The sequence below is a fragment of the Chinchilla lanigera genome, unplaced genomic scaffold (genome assembly GCF_000276665.1).
Source record: "Chinchilla lanigera isolate Chin_1 unplaced genomic scaffold, ChiLan1.0 scaffold00011, whole genome shotgun sequence".
Classification (NCBI taxonomy): domain Eukaryota; kingdom Metazoa; phylum Chordata; class Mammalia; order Rodentia; family Chinchillidae; genus Chinchilla; species Chinchilla lanigera.
In genome coordinates, this window is record NW_004955412.1 from 21,320,712 (window position 1) to 21,335,864 (window position 15,153).

The following is a 15,153-nucleotide window of genomic DNA, read 5'->3' on the forward strand; positions in this document are numbered from 1 at the left end:
GTGACCACCAGCTCTGCCTAGGTGCTCTTAAGCCCCCAGAGGAAGTGGGGAGAGAGAGACCAGAATATGATAGGCTTGCTGTCTCACACCATAAGGACATTTGCCATGTGTCCCACCGCAAGACCACTATTCTAGACTGTGTCCAACAGTAGGCATGTGTCTGAGTCAGGCTGACTGAGAGCTGGGGCAGGAGCCATTTGCAGAGCTGCCATGGTTCCATATTAGCACCTATTTGCCAATTAAAAAAAGAGAGAGACACCTCTTACTCTGGCCAGCTATAGCCTCGTGCAAGGGTACCAAGGCTTGCCTACAGCAGCACAGGCTGCATCCTCTCCTTGTCTGTTGCCCCCATGAAGTGAATAACCTGTACAGTTTCATGAGTTGGCTCTGCACAGAAATAACTATAGAGACCAGAAATGTCCTTCTTCTGTGCTAAGATCCCTTGGGCTCAGTAAATGCCCTGGTTTTCCAGGGCCATAGAGTCCACTGAAGACACCTGAAAGGGGGAGGCGCCACCTACTGGTTAAAAGAAGCGGGGACACCAGCGTCCAGTTGCTCTTCTCTCCGCTGATTGCTCACCCTAGAATCCGACAGTGAGTGACCAGATCTGGGAGAGGTCCCACAGAGTATTCTAGATGAACTCTTGCATCTTCTGATATCTGAGCATAAACAGACTAGTAAGAACACAGACCATTTAGGAGATCATTAAGATCACCTAGCAGGGCACAGTGGCATACACCTGTAGTCTCAGTGACTCAGGAGGGTTGAGGCAGGAGACCCCTGAACCCAGGAGTTCAGAGCTAGTCTGGGACAACCTTGGGGCCCTGTCTCAAAAGAAAAATCCTAAAGAGGGGTGGAAAAGGGTAGGCTTAGAGTCAGGGCAATAAGAGTGGAGGGATGAACAAGATGATGTTTTGAGAAATCTAATCAACACAATTTGGCAACAAATGAGATATGAAAGGGAGAGGGAAAAGGGCTTGCAGGTAACTCCGTAAGTATTTGTAAGTGAAAGAACAAATGAATTAATAAAAAGGAAGGTTCAAAGAAGACTGAGACGTCATCCTAATGGTCTGGTCTATGCTACCACCTCCCTACCCTCTCTCTCCCTATAAATCAGGACCCACTCTGTGATGGTTTTAAACCATTCTGTTATGATAATATCTTCATGGGGGAAAAGTCCTTGTCTCTGGTCCTTTTACTCTCTTCATCATAAGATGCCTACTGAAATGGTACACTTGAATATTTGCGAGGGAGGAGCTAACTCAGTTTAGGAAAAGAGCAAACTGTGAAGAAGAGAGAAAAAGATATATTTAGCCCAAGTTATCTACATGGGCAATAGCCTCTGAGGTGGACACAGTGCCTGAAGCCCTAGGCCTGGATCATACTCCATCTTTGTGAAATAATAAATGTTCCAAGCCTGGATCCATTCCTGGCACCAAATGGGCACAGTTCTTGCTTCAAGTGCACATTTTCCTATGAAAACAAACTAAAGAATATGTCCTGAAAATGACAGGTGAAATCAAGGTGGATTTAGATAGCATAGATTAAAATGCCTTTGATTAAAAGCAAAACACTGTCGCAAAAGAAAATGGTGGTGTAGAAAGTAAAATGGCACTCACAAGAGTTGGAGATTGTACAGAAGTCCTGTGAATATCACGGGTTCTCCAGTGTCCTCTGTTGTCTTCGGTTGGTACGTGTTGACATCTCAGTCACCCTGCTTTGTGGAAAAGAACAGGCAAGGCAAACAACCTTTTCCTTGTTCCATTATGAGATTTGTTTGTGGAATCTCAGTAAATAATGCTGCTAACTCCTTTTATGGTAGAAAATTGAAAGGAGGAAGTACCCTCCTCAGAGTCAAATAGTGAGTCACAGTCTGAGACCCAGAAAGCCTACCTCCTTATCCTGCACCCCTGCTGTTTCAACCCAGTATTAGTGACAAATACCGTTTGGTGTGTTGAATCTTTGTGGATCTGCTTGGCATGTGTTCCCTTATCAGGCAGTTGGGCGCCCTGGGCTGCCAGGATCCTCTTTAGAACCCCACCTAGAAGCATCACAGCATCTCCCAGCACCTAAACATCTACCTAGTTCTGGAGGGGCTGATGAGCCCAGCGACCTGGAGGAGCTGGAGAAGTTTGCCAAGACCTTCAAGCAGAGACGCATCAAGCTGGGCTTCACACAGGTTTGGTTTAGGGGAAGGATGATGGAAGCAATTGAGTGAATGAGTATTGAATTTCCCTAGTGGTGGGTGCAAGAGTAACCCAAGGCTCAACGTATTTGGAGAAGGCCCATCATGTCCCTGAGTTCCCTGAGAACAGGGCATGTTGCCAGTAGAAGGGAAACTGAGGACATTGGTGGTGGAGGGGAGAGGAATGAATGTCAGGGAGAGCACAGCCCACTGAGTCTAGGGAGAGAAATAAACCAATTGTCCCTCCTAGAGGGAAAAGACTTAGAAAGGAGCTAAGGTGGGTGCCTTGGGGTCTGAATGGATGTACAATATGAACTAGGGTGGAGGGAGATGTGGGCGAAGAGGACAGGCCTGCCTCTCATATTCCTCACTTTCCATCTCTTGCACAGGGAGATGTAGGGTTGGCGATGGGAAAGCTGTATGGCAATGACTTCAGCCAGACCACCATCTCACGGTTCGAGGCCCTCAACCTGAGCTTTAAGAACATGTGCAAGCTCAAGCCCCTGTTGGAGAAGTGGCTGAATGATGCAGGTAGACCTCTGGGGAATGAGCAGGAGTGGCCCCAAGGATTCCATAGGGATTACTTTAATGACTTGTCTGTTTTGGAGCTTTAGAGGGTCAAGACATAGCACCCCTTCTTTCTTCTCCTGAGCTTAGAAACAATTGAGAAATAAGACATGGGATACAGGCAAGAAAAGGTGAAAATATTGCCATTATTACTGAGAAAGAAGATCCTTTGGAGGACATGGTTTTAGGTCTGTGACCATACAGACTTGTTCCTATTCTATTCCATTGCTCACCCTAGATCTACATATCCTAGGCAACTCCCTGGAGACAAAACTTGGGTCTGTGGAGCAGACACATGTGCAACATTCCTGTCTAGAATAGACCTAGGACAAGGAGATAGGGCAGTGGGCCCTGGATGGGGGTATCATAAGCACAGCACAGGGTTTTTACCTGCCTAGTTCTGGAGCAGGATTCAGAGCCTAGCCAATGACTGTGATCTAGACAAACTGGGAAAGTCTTATACCAGGAGAGGGGTTTTCAGGAGGATTCAGACAGGATCCAGTCCTTCCAGGAGGTGAAGAGTATAAACCATGGTTTTGGAATGTTGACTAGAAGAGTTTGGCATCAGAGGACAGGCATAAGCAGGGTTTCTCAATCTTTGCATTGTGGACATTTAGGGCCAGATAAATCTTTGGGAGGGGGTGGCCCTTGTAGGATAGTTACCAGCATCTTCAGTCTCTACCCATTAGTTACCAGCAGCACCTGCCCCCAGTTGAGGTGTCCCAACATGTCTCCAGACATTGCCCAATGCCCCCAGAAGGAATGGTGATGGTGAAGAGTATTGTCTCTGACTGAGAGCCCCTGGCCTATGTGGAGAGAGAAGGGGCCAGAATCCAGGCCTGGGTTCTGTTCAGTTGATGTATATGGGCTGGTGTTTACTGTGGAAGGGGCACCAAGGCCAAGGTGGCAGCCAGCAGCGTGACCCTCAAGGAAGTCCCTCATGCAGCATGGGAGGCAACAAAGAAGTTCCCCCACTTGCCTCAACAGGCTGTCCCTGAGACAGTACTGATTGAACCACTGAAGTAAAAGAAGTGATCAGAGGGTCCTGAGATCTTTGGGAAAAGGCTTTGTAGAACATTTCTAGTGGGATCCCTCACCCTGACACCTGACCCCTGATCCTTTCCAGAGGCACATCCCTCCTGTCCATTCTGCACCTTAGCTCCAATACTTGTACTGGTGAACAAAGAGTTTCAGCATCAACATTCTGCCACCAAGCACCAGTGCTTTTGACTCTCAGAAGGCCGTTTCCCACTGTACTCGGTATTCACATCCAGACATATTTATAAAAGACAGACTGGCTAATGTTACTTGTAGGAGCCCTGCCTGTGCCCACTCACACCCACACATGCCACTGATGCCTGGGCTTCCCTGAACCATGACCGCAAACACTGGGGATTCTGCGGTGGGAGGCATGGAGGACCTTTGCCCTGAGCAACAAGAAGAAGCGAGAGTCTTGGTCTGTTTGGGGTTCCCTGCTGGGGGAAGGGGCTTGTCCTCAAAATGCTATTGCGGAACCCACTGGGAAGGAATGTTGGACCTCCAGTCTGTTAGGGCAGGGCCTAACCCGGCCACCCAGCCCCTTCCTCTGAGTTCCCTTTGTTCCTTCACTTCCCTCCAGAGTCGTCTCCGTCAGACCCCTCAGTGAGCACACCCAGCTCTTACCCTACCCTCAGTGAAGTGTTTGGCAGGAAGAGGAAGAAACGGACCAGCATTGAGACCAACATCCGCCTGACTCTGGAGAAGAGATTTCAGGATGTGAGCAGTTTCCTTGGGTGGGAGTGGGTGGGCCAACTTGTGCAGGTGGCTAAGCAAGCACAGTACAGTAGGAGGCCGGGCACCTGCTGGGAGATGGTCAGAGGCCAAGTCACCAGCCCTCTCCTGGTGCCCAGAGATTGGAGTGGGAGGTGGCCCTTCATCTAAGGTTCCAGAAGCTTCTTCCCCTCACTGAGTCTTCTTGCTTGGAAGTTTATATGGGGCCCCTTGTGCCTCTCACTGGGAGATTTAAAGACTGAAATATGGCGTTCCAGAAGACAGTGTATTTTTATATCCAGCTGAAGTAAAGGGAACCAAGACAGGGCATTGTATATAATTCTTTATTTTCTTTGAGATAAATTTTGCGTATTCTCTATTTAAAAAGTAATAAGCCAGTCATGGTGGTTTACTCCTATAATCTCAGTTACTCAGGAGACTAGGGCAGGAGAATCCCAAGTTCTAGGCCAACCTGGGTAACTTAGCAAGACTCTATCTTGAAAAATAAAAACAAAACAATATAAAACAAACAGATAAAAGGACTGGAGTTGTAGTTCAGTGCTCCCTAGGTTCAATCCCTCTGTACTGAAAAAAAAAAGTAATAAATGCTCATTCTAAATAACTTGGAAAATACAAAGCAGGAAGTAGAAAGAAAAAAAACAATTTTAAAGCCATCTGAATATTCTTTCTTCTATTCCTTTTTTTGTGCACATTTAAATACTTGTGATCATATTCCATATGATTCCATATTATTTTGAACTTGTAGCAAAATCATATTCCTGAAGCAATGTGTAGCTGTGAGCCCCATGGGAGCTGGGGTAGAGAAGAGAGGAAAACGGATGAGGGCTGAAAAGCTTCTAGTCAGGATCCCTCAGGGTCCAGCCTGTGGAGCTTCCGAAGTACTGCAGGTCTCCAGGGCCTGGGGCCTAGTCCAGCCTTGCTGGGCCTGGCTCCCAAGACTACCACCCTTTCAGCGGATCCCCTGTGCATCTGCATAAGGACTGGATGACTATGTTCTTCTGGCAGGACAACAAGAGCTGACTTGTCCCTCTTTTTAGATTTTTCAGAGCAGCACGGCTAAGGGAGGGCGCAGGAGTGTGGAGAAATGGGCTCAGACCATAGACTGGGTTGGGAGGAGTCCCAGCAAGGGCATGGTGCTCTCATATTATGTACAATATTGCTATCCTGCAGATTTAACAAATATGAGAGTTTTAATTTGCTCGTTTTCTAGGAAGAGATGACAGGGAGGATACGAGATTGAGGGAAAAAACTTGAGGGAAACCTTATTTCTGCAGAGTTTTTTTTTTCCCTGGCCCTCATAACTCATCCATGAACCTTCTCTTCATAACTGCTGCTGAGGGAGGGAATGTGAGAAGAGGTGCACTTTTATGGAATCTCTATCCTATGTCAGCCCTGTGCCTGGTAGTTCCCACTCATTTTCTCAATTAATCTTCACCATAATCCTACATGGTAGGCACTCTCATTCTCATTGTGTAGATGAAACTGGTATATATCTGAAGGAATTAAAATCAGCGGTAACATACATCTGTAATTGCAGCGACTGGGGAGGCTAAGACAGGAGGATTGCAAGTTCAAGATCTGCCTGGGCAACTGTCCCTAAAATTATAAATATGAATATGAATACAAGCTGGTTATATAGCTCAGTGGTAGGGCACTTGCTGAATATATTGAGGCCCCAGGTTCAATCCATAGTACCACACAGGAAGAAAGACAGAATACAAAATGAACCTTAAAAACTCAATAGCTTTTCTATATCCCAATGATGAACCAACTAAACAGAAATCAGAAAAACAGTTCCAGGGCCAGGGATATAGCTCAATGGCATAAGTGCCTATCTGGCAAGCACAAGGTCCTGAGTTTGATTCCAGGTACCAAAAAAAAAAAAAAAAAAAGGAAAGAAAAGAAAAGAAAAGAAAAAGAAAAACAATTCTATTCATGATAGCTTCAAAAAATACCTAGAGAGGGGCTGGGGATTTAGCTCAGTGGCACAGCACCTGCCTGGAAAGCACAAGATCGTGAGTTCGATTCCCAGTACTGGAAGAAAAACAAAACAAAACAAAACAAAAAATACCTAGAGATTAACTTAAACAAGGAGGGGAAAGACTTCTACAATGAAAATCACAGGCCACTGAAGAAGGAAGTTGAACTGGACACTAGAAAATAGAATGACCTCACAAACTGGCAGAATTAATATTATTAAAATGGCCACATTACCACAAGTGATCTACTGAGTCAGGGCAATCATCATCAAAATTCCAAAGGCAGTCTTCACAGAACAGGAAAAAAAACTCTTAAAATTCATATAGAAACACAAAAAATCCAGAATAGTCCAAAGAATCCTAAGCAAAACAACACCTGACTTCAAATTTTACTACAAAGCCAGAGTAATAAAAATAGCATGGTAACAGCACAAAAATAGACACATAGACCAACAGGATATAATACAGAACAGAGGAACAAACAGATACAGCTACAGCCATTTGATTCTTGACAAAGAAACCAAAAACACATTGAAGAGAAGAGTCTTTTTAACAAACGGTGCTAGGAAAGACGGATATCTATGTGTAGAAGAATAGAGCCCTATCTTTCACCCTGTACAAAAATCTAATTCACAGTAGATCAAAGACCTAGGTATAAGATCTAATATTTTTAAACTACTAGAAGAAAACATAGGAGAAACATTTGAAGCTATAAACATGGGCAAAGACTTCCTGAATAAAACTCTAATAGCACAAGAAATAACAGCAAGAGTCAACAAATGGGATTACATCAAGTTAAAAAGCTTCTGCCCAGCAAGGGAAACAACTAACAGAATGAAGATCCAGTATAATGGGAAAGAAACCTTGGCCAATTACTATTCCATTAGTATCTAAAATATATAAAGAATTCCAAAAATTTACACCAAAAAACCAAGTAGCCCAATCAGTACATGGGCAAATGAGTTAAACAGACATTTCTCAAAAGAAGAGGTACAAATGGCCAGTAAATATGTGAAAAAATGTTCAAAATCTTTTGCCATTAAGGAAATGCAGATCAAAACTCCATTGAGAGTCCATCTTACCTCAGTGAGAATGGCCATCATCAAAAATTAAAAAAAAAAGTATTGTCAAGGATGCGGCAGAGGCACTTCTACACTGCTGGTGGGAATATAAATTAATGCAGCAGCCATGGAAATAAGTAGGGAGGTTTCTCAAAACACTAAAAATAGAGCTACCATTTGATTTCGTTATACCACTCCTTGGTGTGTACTCAAAGGAATTACAGTGAGCACTTTATAGGGATACCTGTACCTGCATACCTATATTTATTGTGGAGCAATTCACAATAGCCAAGCTATGGAAGCATTCTAAGTGCCCATCAACAGATGAATGGATAAAGAAAATGTGGTGTGTGTACACACAAATGAAATATTATTCTGAGAAAAATCTTGTCATTTATAAGAAGATGGGTGGAACTGGATATCGTCATGTTAAGTAAGAGAAATGAGTCAGAAAGATGAGTATCACATGTTCTCCCCACTATTTGGAATCTAAAATGTGAAAATGACATGAAAGTAGAAGGGAGGATATTATTAGATAAGAGGACGAGAATAAAAGGGAGGGGGCATAACAGAAGGCTAGGGGTAGGTGGATCTGATCAAAATATATACATTGAAGTCCAGTATTTTATTAAGTTAATAGGCACTGACAAAAATAGATTTACAAAAGAAAAAATTTTCCTAATGATACACAGTAAGTAAGTGATAAGTGCAGACTTCCATGCTAGGTTCAACCCTAAAGCTTTTGATCCATACATAGTTCAATCCTACTTCTTTGGAGCACCAGCTCCTTCTGACCACACTCATGTCTTCATCCCTGTAGAACCCCAAACCCAGCTCAGAAGAGATCTCCATGATTGCAGAGCAGCTGTCCATGGAGAAGGAGGTGGTGAGGGTCTGGTTCTGCAACCGGCGCCAAAAGGAGAAACGAATCAACTGTCCTGTGCCCACGCCTGTCAAATCACCCATCTACAATTCCCGACTGGTGAGTGGTCGGGAATCAAGCTGTCTGCCAAGCTCAGGGGTGGGGGATATGAGGCCTGTAGGGCAGAGTCTCCTCCATCCCAGGAAGGTGGAGGGTGGGGTTTACAGAGCATGAATGATCATTTATATTTATAAGCAAATATTTATTGTGTGATAAAAATACATCAGTAAATATTTTATTACAGTAAAAGACACATTACCATTACTCCCCTCAAAATACCCCACTTGCTTTGAACACACTTGGCCCATTATCCTTTCTACTTTGTGAAGCAGTTCTGAAGCTTCTTTCACATCTTCATGAGGTATGATAAAAAATACAGTGAATGCTGCTACTGAGTACCAGCCAATGGGAAGACAGACTTGTGAAAACATTACAGCGTGTCCTTACCCACCTTACTCACCAGATCTGGCACCATGCAACTTCTGGCTCTCCCCCAAAGTCAAAATGACCATGAAAAGTGAATGTTTTTAATCAGTTCAGGACATCAAGGAAGCTACAACAGTTCAACTAAAGACATTCAAGAGGCCGGGCATGGTGGCGCACGCCTGTCATCCCAGCACTCGGGAGACTGAGGCAGGAGGATTATTGTGAGTTTGAGACCAGCCTGGGCTATAAGGTGAGCTCAAGTCCAGCCTGAACTGCATAGTGAGACCCTGTCTCAAAAAGACAAAAAAAAAAAAGATACTCAAGAGGATTGCTAGAACTGCTTCAGAAAGTGGCAAGAATGAGGGGATTTGTAGGTTCAAAGCAAGGGGGAGTATTTTGAGGAGGATTAATAGCAATATATCTTTTACTGTAATAAATTTTTCATTTAAATATTCACTATGTTTAACTACTCAGATGATATCATATCAAGAAGACTTAAAGAAGACTTTAAAAGGGTAAAGGAACAGGAAGTGAATGAGGGAGATGCCTTTTTACTAAGATCAGAGAGGACTTCTCTGACAAGTGGCATCTGAGCAAAGATCTAACAGTTTTAATGGTATCTGTGGATATCTGGGGCAAAGAGTATTTCAGGCAGAGGGACCAGTAAGTAAAAAGAGGTACAGCAAGGATGCCAGTGTGGCTGGAGCAGAGACTTGCTTGGATTCTGGGTATACTTCAGTTGTGGAGCGTATCAGAGAGCTCAGATGTAGAATATGAGGAACGAAGCAAAGATCTCTTCAAATATTTGGAAACTGGGTAGCTAGTTAGAAGGCACTACTATCTTTCTAAAATGCAGGAAGAATTTGGCACTGGTCATATTAAGTTGGACATGCCTATTAGGCACCCGAGAGGAAGTACCAAGGAAGGAATTAAGTCAGGCATGGAGGCATATGCCTATAAACCAGCTAGTCAAGAGGTTGAGACAGGAGGATCACAAATTCAAGGCCAGCCTAGGTGACTTAGGGAGACCCTGTCTCAAGATAAAATGAAAGGGGCCAGGGGTGTAGCTCAGTGTAAAGTGCTTGTCTAGCATGTTCATGGGCCTGGATTAAGTCCCCAGTGCAGGGGGAAAATCTGTGACTCATATGTTCAAGGGAAAAGCCAGGACAGGGGATAATTTGGAGTGTCAGGCAGAAGTGGAAGTTGAGGGAATAGGAAGTATCTTCTCCATCCAGGGAGAGATGGCACCTTCAGGGTAGGGGTAGGACAATTCTCTATCTATGGGAACAGTGATGGCTGAAGGTTAAGGAGTTGGGGTGGTGATGTCCTCAAGTATTCCAGTGCTCTGGGATGGTTGAAATTAAGCACTGTCCAGGTAGGACAAAGCAATTTCTTAAAGATTGTTCAGTGTTGATTTTCACCAACTATCTATTGACCATCTTCTGTACATTGGTCTTTGTGCTGAGTGCTGGGATACAAAGATAAATACCATTTGTTCTCTGTCCTGGAGGACTCATTGCCTAGCAGAAGAGACAGACAAGTAAACAAATGATAAACAAAGTGATCATTTCTCTAGGCAAACTTAGCAGCAGCTAATAAGCCTTGGGAGGTGGTAGTTAGGAAGACTTCCCCAAGGAGGTCATTAATACCTGAGCTGAGTCTGAAAGTACAAGGAATGAGACGCAAATGACTATGAGGTAGACTTTTCACCAGGGAGAATCATGCGACAGTGGCACAGAGCAGGGAGGATGGGAGGCACATTCATAAAAGTGCACATGGCTGCATATGGAGGAATGTTGCAAGACGAGGCTGGACAAGGGGTGAGACAGTGAGGTAGGGTGTGCACTGCCAAGGAAATGAGGTTGGGGAAGTCACTGAAGGATTTTAAGCAGGGAACCAGCATGATCAGATTTGTTTTTAAGGCTGATCACTTTAAGTACAGGATGCAGGATGGCCTGAGAGGCACAAGATAGGATATAACTACAGTTATCCAGTAGAGAACTAATGAGGATAAAGAAAACCCACATGGTAAGAGAGAGGGGATGGGAGAAAGTCAACAGATAATTAGAAGGTCGTGGTTAATAAATTGAAAGTTGGCTGGGGGAGGGAGAATGATGAAGGAAAGAGAATCCTACAAGAGACTGAGTGCTTGGGTGTGGCTGATTGGGTAGACGCTAGTGTTGTGTCTCAAACAGGCAAATAGGAGGAGCTGGTTTGGGAGCGGCAAAGAGTGATGATTTCAGGACTGCACATTATGGTAATGCACACTAAGAACTGTAGGACACTTAAGTGGGACTGACCCTGGACACTAGGAAGATGGGTCTGGAGGTCAGGAGAGAAGCTGGGGTGGAGACATGCACTGAGGAGTCACAGGCATACAAGGTGATAGTTGAAATCCTGTGTAAAGAGGAGCTTACCTGTGTAGTTTGTGTGGAAGGACCACACCTAAGCCCTGGGGAGGTACCAGCATTTGAGAATGGCAAAAGAAAGAGGATCAAGGGAAGAAATTGAGAAGGATAACTGCCTGATTTGTTTAAAGAATAGCATACTTGGCAGAAGGGCCAGCCCTTGAGAAGGCATGCAATTATAAAACAACTCAGTGCCTTTGGAAAACACATGCACATCAGTCAGAGCAGAGCCAAGGGCCTGAGAGAGGTTGATGAAGAGATCATGGATCATGGTGGGCCATGGATGCTAAGTTACCTAAAAGCTATGAAAAACCATTTAACATTTTAAGTTGGAGGCAACATGGTAGTCATTCATCATTGCTTCCTTAAATATTCACTGTATGATGATACGAGGGATATAGTAGCACACACACATAATCTTTGCTTACAGCCTAGCAGGGAAAACAGGCACTGAATAAATGCTCCTTGTGATGAGCTTCAGGGAAAGTATGGAGGTATCAGAGGCACATAACCCAAACCACTGTGTCAAGAGTTCTGTGAGGGATGATGTTTAACTGGTCCTGGAAAAATGAATTCACCACTGACATGAATGGGGAAAGTAACTGAGTTAGGGGTGCAGGCGGGAGCAAGTTGTAGCAGAGGAAATTGTATACATAGATTCTGAGGCTGGTGGGATAGAGAGAAAAGGAAGCATGCATGCTGGGATGGGTGGAGACCAGGGAGTAAAGGAGTGTGAGTAAAGAGGTAGAGAGGGCTGGATTTGAGGGTATTGTAGGCCACATTAAGGAATGTGGTTTGTGCCATAAGAACTTCAGTCTTTAAATGTGGACCTTTGGGCTGTACATGTGGTGATGTATGCTTGTAATCCCAGCCACTTGGGAGGCTGAGGCAGGAGGATGGCAAGTTTGATGCCAGCCTAGACAACTTAGAAGACTGTCTCAAAGTAAAAAAAAAAAAAAAAAAAAAAAACAAAGGCTGGGGTTGTAGCTCAGTGTGTCCAGCCTCCTTGACCCCATTCTGATTTGAATGTCTTTCATCTGTGTTCTTATCACACAGTCTGGTGGGGCTCACCCCTGCCCAACATCCTCCATATCCACTTGGTAGCAGTTTCTTGCTTTTTCTGGCTTTTCCTTTGGTGGGAGGTAGGTTCTAGCATTGGTTTACTTCCCACCAAGGCAACTCAGATGCATAGAAATGATGAAAGAACCTCTTTCATTATCAACAATCATTCAACACCTTTTTCTCAAGCATCTGCCCATTTCCAAACACTGTGGAAGGTACTGGGAGTACAACAGTGCATAGGCATTATCTTAACCTTGTGAAGTCTATAGCCTCAGAGGGGAGAAAGACATTAATTAAATAGTTACACTAACACTTGAAAAACTTTTCTCACCATCTCTTGCTCAGATCTCAATGGGACAAGAACATGGTTTTATTTTGCTTCTGATATGAAATGATCTCATAGATATACAGTTTATTACAATTATTGTTCTTGGTTTTTTTTGAGACAGTGTCTCAGAATATAGCCCAGATTAGCTTTATGATCCTCCTGCCTAGGCCTCCCAAGAGCAAGGATTACAGGCATGTGCCACCATCCCTGGTTTATCCAGTTCATTTAGAAAAAGGGGCTGGGGGAGGCAAAATGGAACAGACTGGTATGGGAATCATTTTGCTAGTGGTGTATATAAAAAAATAAAATACAGGAAACTGTATAAGTGTATGTTTGCATATGCATAGCCTCTCTTTAGAAGGCAGTGGAAGGAGCTGGCCACAGTGACTACATGCATTTTTTATTTATTTGAAAACAACAACAAATTTCTTGGGTGTGGCACCAGGGAGGGGAGGAAAAAGGGAAGGGAAAATGTCGATAACATCTCTTACCACTTCACCACCCCTCCCAAACTGCCCCACACTGGTCTCCACCCTTCATCAGGCCCCAGCCTACTGAGGAGGTTCATTGTAAAAGGAAAGGTAAATGAAAGCAGTGAGAACATTTGCTGATTAATTAGGAAACGAGAACATGCTGCATCCTGTTAGGATGGGATGGTCCCGATCCGGACAGGGAGGAATCATCACATTACAGGTGCCTGTCAACATCCTTTGAAAACACTGCTCAGAGCTTCCCTGTCAGCATGAGAAGGGAGGGGAGGGAGTGAAGCATGAAAGTTCCAGCTCCAGTGCAGAGTTAAAAAGCATCTGGAGAGGTATAGCTGCTTTAGCTTATTCCTTCAGGAAGGAAGAGCACTAATACTTAACGAGCTCTTTGCCCGTCATTGGCTTGGAAGCTTTATGGACATTAGCTCATTAAATCTTAATTAAAAGAAAATATCAAGGAGGTGCTGCTGCTGTTTTACAGATGAGAAAATGAAATTTCATTGGGGTTGGGTAACTTGCCTGAAGTCATGCAGATGGTGAACGATGGGGCCAGGTCTCCAATCTGCCCATCTTTTTATTTCATTTATTTTTTTCCTATAGTACTGGGGACTGAACGAGGGCCTTTGCACTGAGCTATATCCCCAGCCTTTTTTACTTTTTATTTTGAGAGTGAGTCTTGCTAATTTAGTATGTTGCCTAGGTTGGACTCAAATTAGTGATCCTGCTTCCTCCTTTTCCCAGAGTGCTGTGATTACAGGGGTGTGCCACCATGCCTGTTCTGTCCTTTAATTTTATTACATCTTGTTCTGGGATATTGTTCTAGGATAGCAATAGTGAGGAGTTACCTGAGCTACATGGGAGGTTAAATTTTTTTTTTTTTTGAGACATGTTCTTGCTATGTAGGTCAGGCTGACCTTGAGCTCACTTTGTACCCCAGGCTGGTCTCGAACTCACAACGATCTTCCTGCCTCAGCCTCCCGAGTGCTGGAATTGCAGGCATGCATCACCGCACCCAGCATAAACTTAATTTTTTAAACAATTATTTTTAGTCTTTGTTTTTTTTGTTAGTACATGTTAGTGATCCATAATGAATACACTTATCATGTCAAGTTGGTACTAAGTCCCTTTCTAATCTCAGAGTTGATGCTACGACATTTCCAGGACAAAATGAAAAGCTCCAGAGACCAATGTTCAGCCATTCCAGCTATCTCTGGAGATTCTGTGATCCATTTATCTAGCAGGGAGGGCAGGCCTGAAGCAGCGTTGCTAGCATTGGTGCTGCACCGCCCTGAGCACTGGCAGTGCTCCTTCACAAAGGAGAAATGGGGACCGGAAATGAAGTGGGCAACTGGCAGCATCCACCAGAGTAGGGCCCCAGAGGCTGGCTTCTCTCATCAGCAGGGCACTGGGCAAGGCAGTCCGTGGCCTGACAGTGCCAAAGAAACCTTGCAGAGTGCACAAGAGGGGAAGGCAGGTGTGGTGTCATCACCACAGACCTTCCAGAGCAGACCAGAACTGGAGGTAAATAGCTGTACGTGACCTAGAGCCTCCCTATGGAAAGGAAGATGGAGTGCTATATAGGTTTTAGAGACAGGAAACCACCCAGGAAAACCTGTTCTCTGTAGTCTGGGGTCCAGCATCTTGGGAAAAGCATCCACAGTTAGAGAAGGAAGTGAGAATGGACACTTACAAGTCTCTCTTGCCTTTCAGGTCTCTCCCTCAGGGTCTCTGGGCCCCCTCTCAGTCCCTCCTATCCATAGCACCATGCCTGGAACAGGTGAGTTTTTAAATGAGGTTTCTTAATGACACCAGAAGTGTCTCTCTTTCTTTCTTTCTTTCTTTTTCTTTCTTTTTTCTTTTTTCTTTTCTCTTTTTCTTTCTTTCTTTCTTTCTTTCTTTCTTTCTTTCTTTCTTTCTTCCTTTCTTTCTTTCTTTCTTCCTTTCTCTCTCTTTCTCTCTC

At 44.2% G+C, this 15,153-nt stretch overlaps 1 protein-coding gene and 1 long non-coding RNA gene across 3 annotated transcripts in view; one reads left to right on the forward strand and one right to left on the reverse strand.

The window, feature by feature from the left end:
* Nucleotides 1–2,000, reverse strand: part of LOC106147894 — a 35,059-nt gene extending 33,059 nt beyond the window's left edge. Inside the window, exon 1 of the long non-coding RNA XR_001232927.1 lies at nt 1,620–2,000. This is a non-coding gene — a long non-coding RNA (uncharacterized LOC106147894). The remainder of the gene's footprint in view (nt 1–1,619) is intronic.
* The window catches only part of Pou2f3 (POU class 2 homeobox 3), a 78,214-nt gene that overhangs the window by 59,323 nt on the left and 3,738 nt on the right, over nt 1–15,153 (forward strand). For both annotated transcript variants that reach the window (XM_005378347.2, XM_013511247.1), the window contains exons 7-11: nt 1,997–2,179; nt 2,575–2,716; nt 4,371–4,507; nt 8,383–8,544; nt 14,904–14,970. In XM_005378347.2, coding sequence (XP_005378404.1) covers nt 1,997–2,179; nt 2,575–2,716; nt 4,371–4,507; nt 8,383–8,544; nt 14,904–14,970 — 691 coding nt within the window. The remainder of the gene's footprint in view (nt 1–1,996; nt 2,180–2,574; nt 2,717–4,370; nt 4,508–8,382; nt 8,545–14,903; nt 14,971–15,153) is intronic.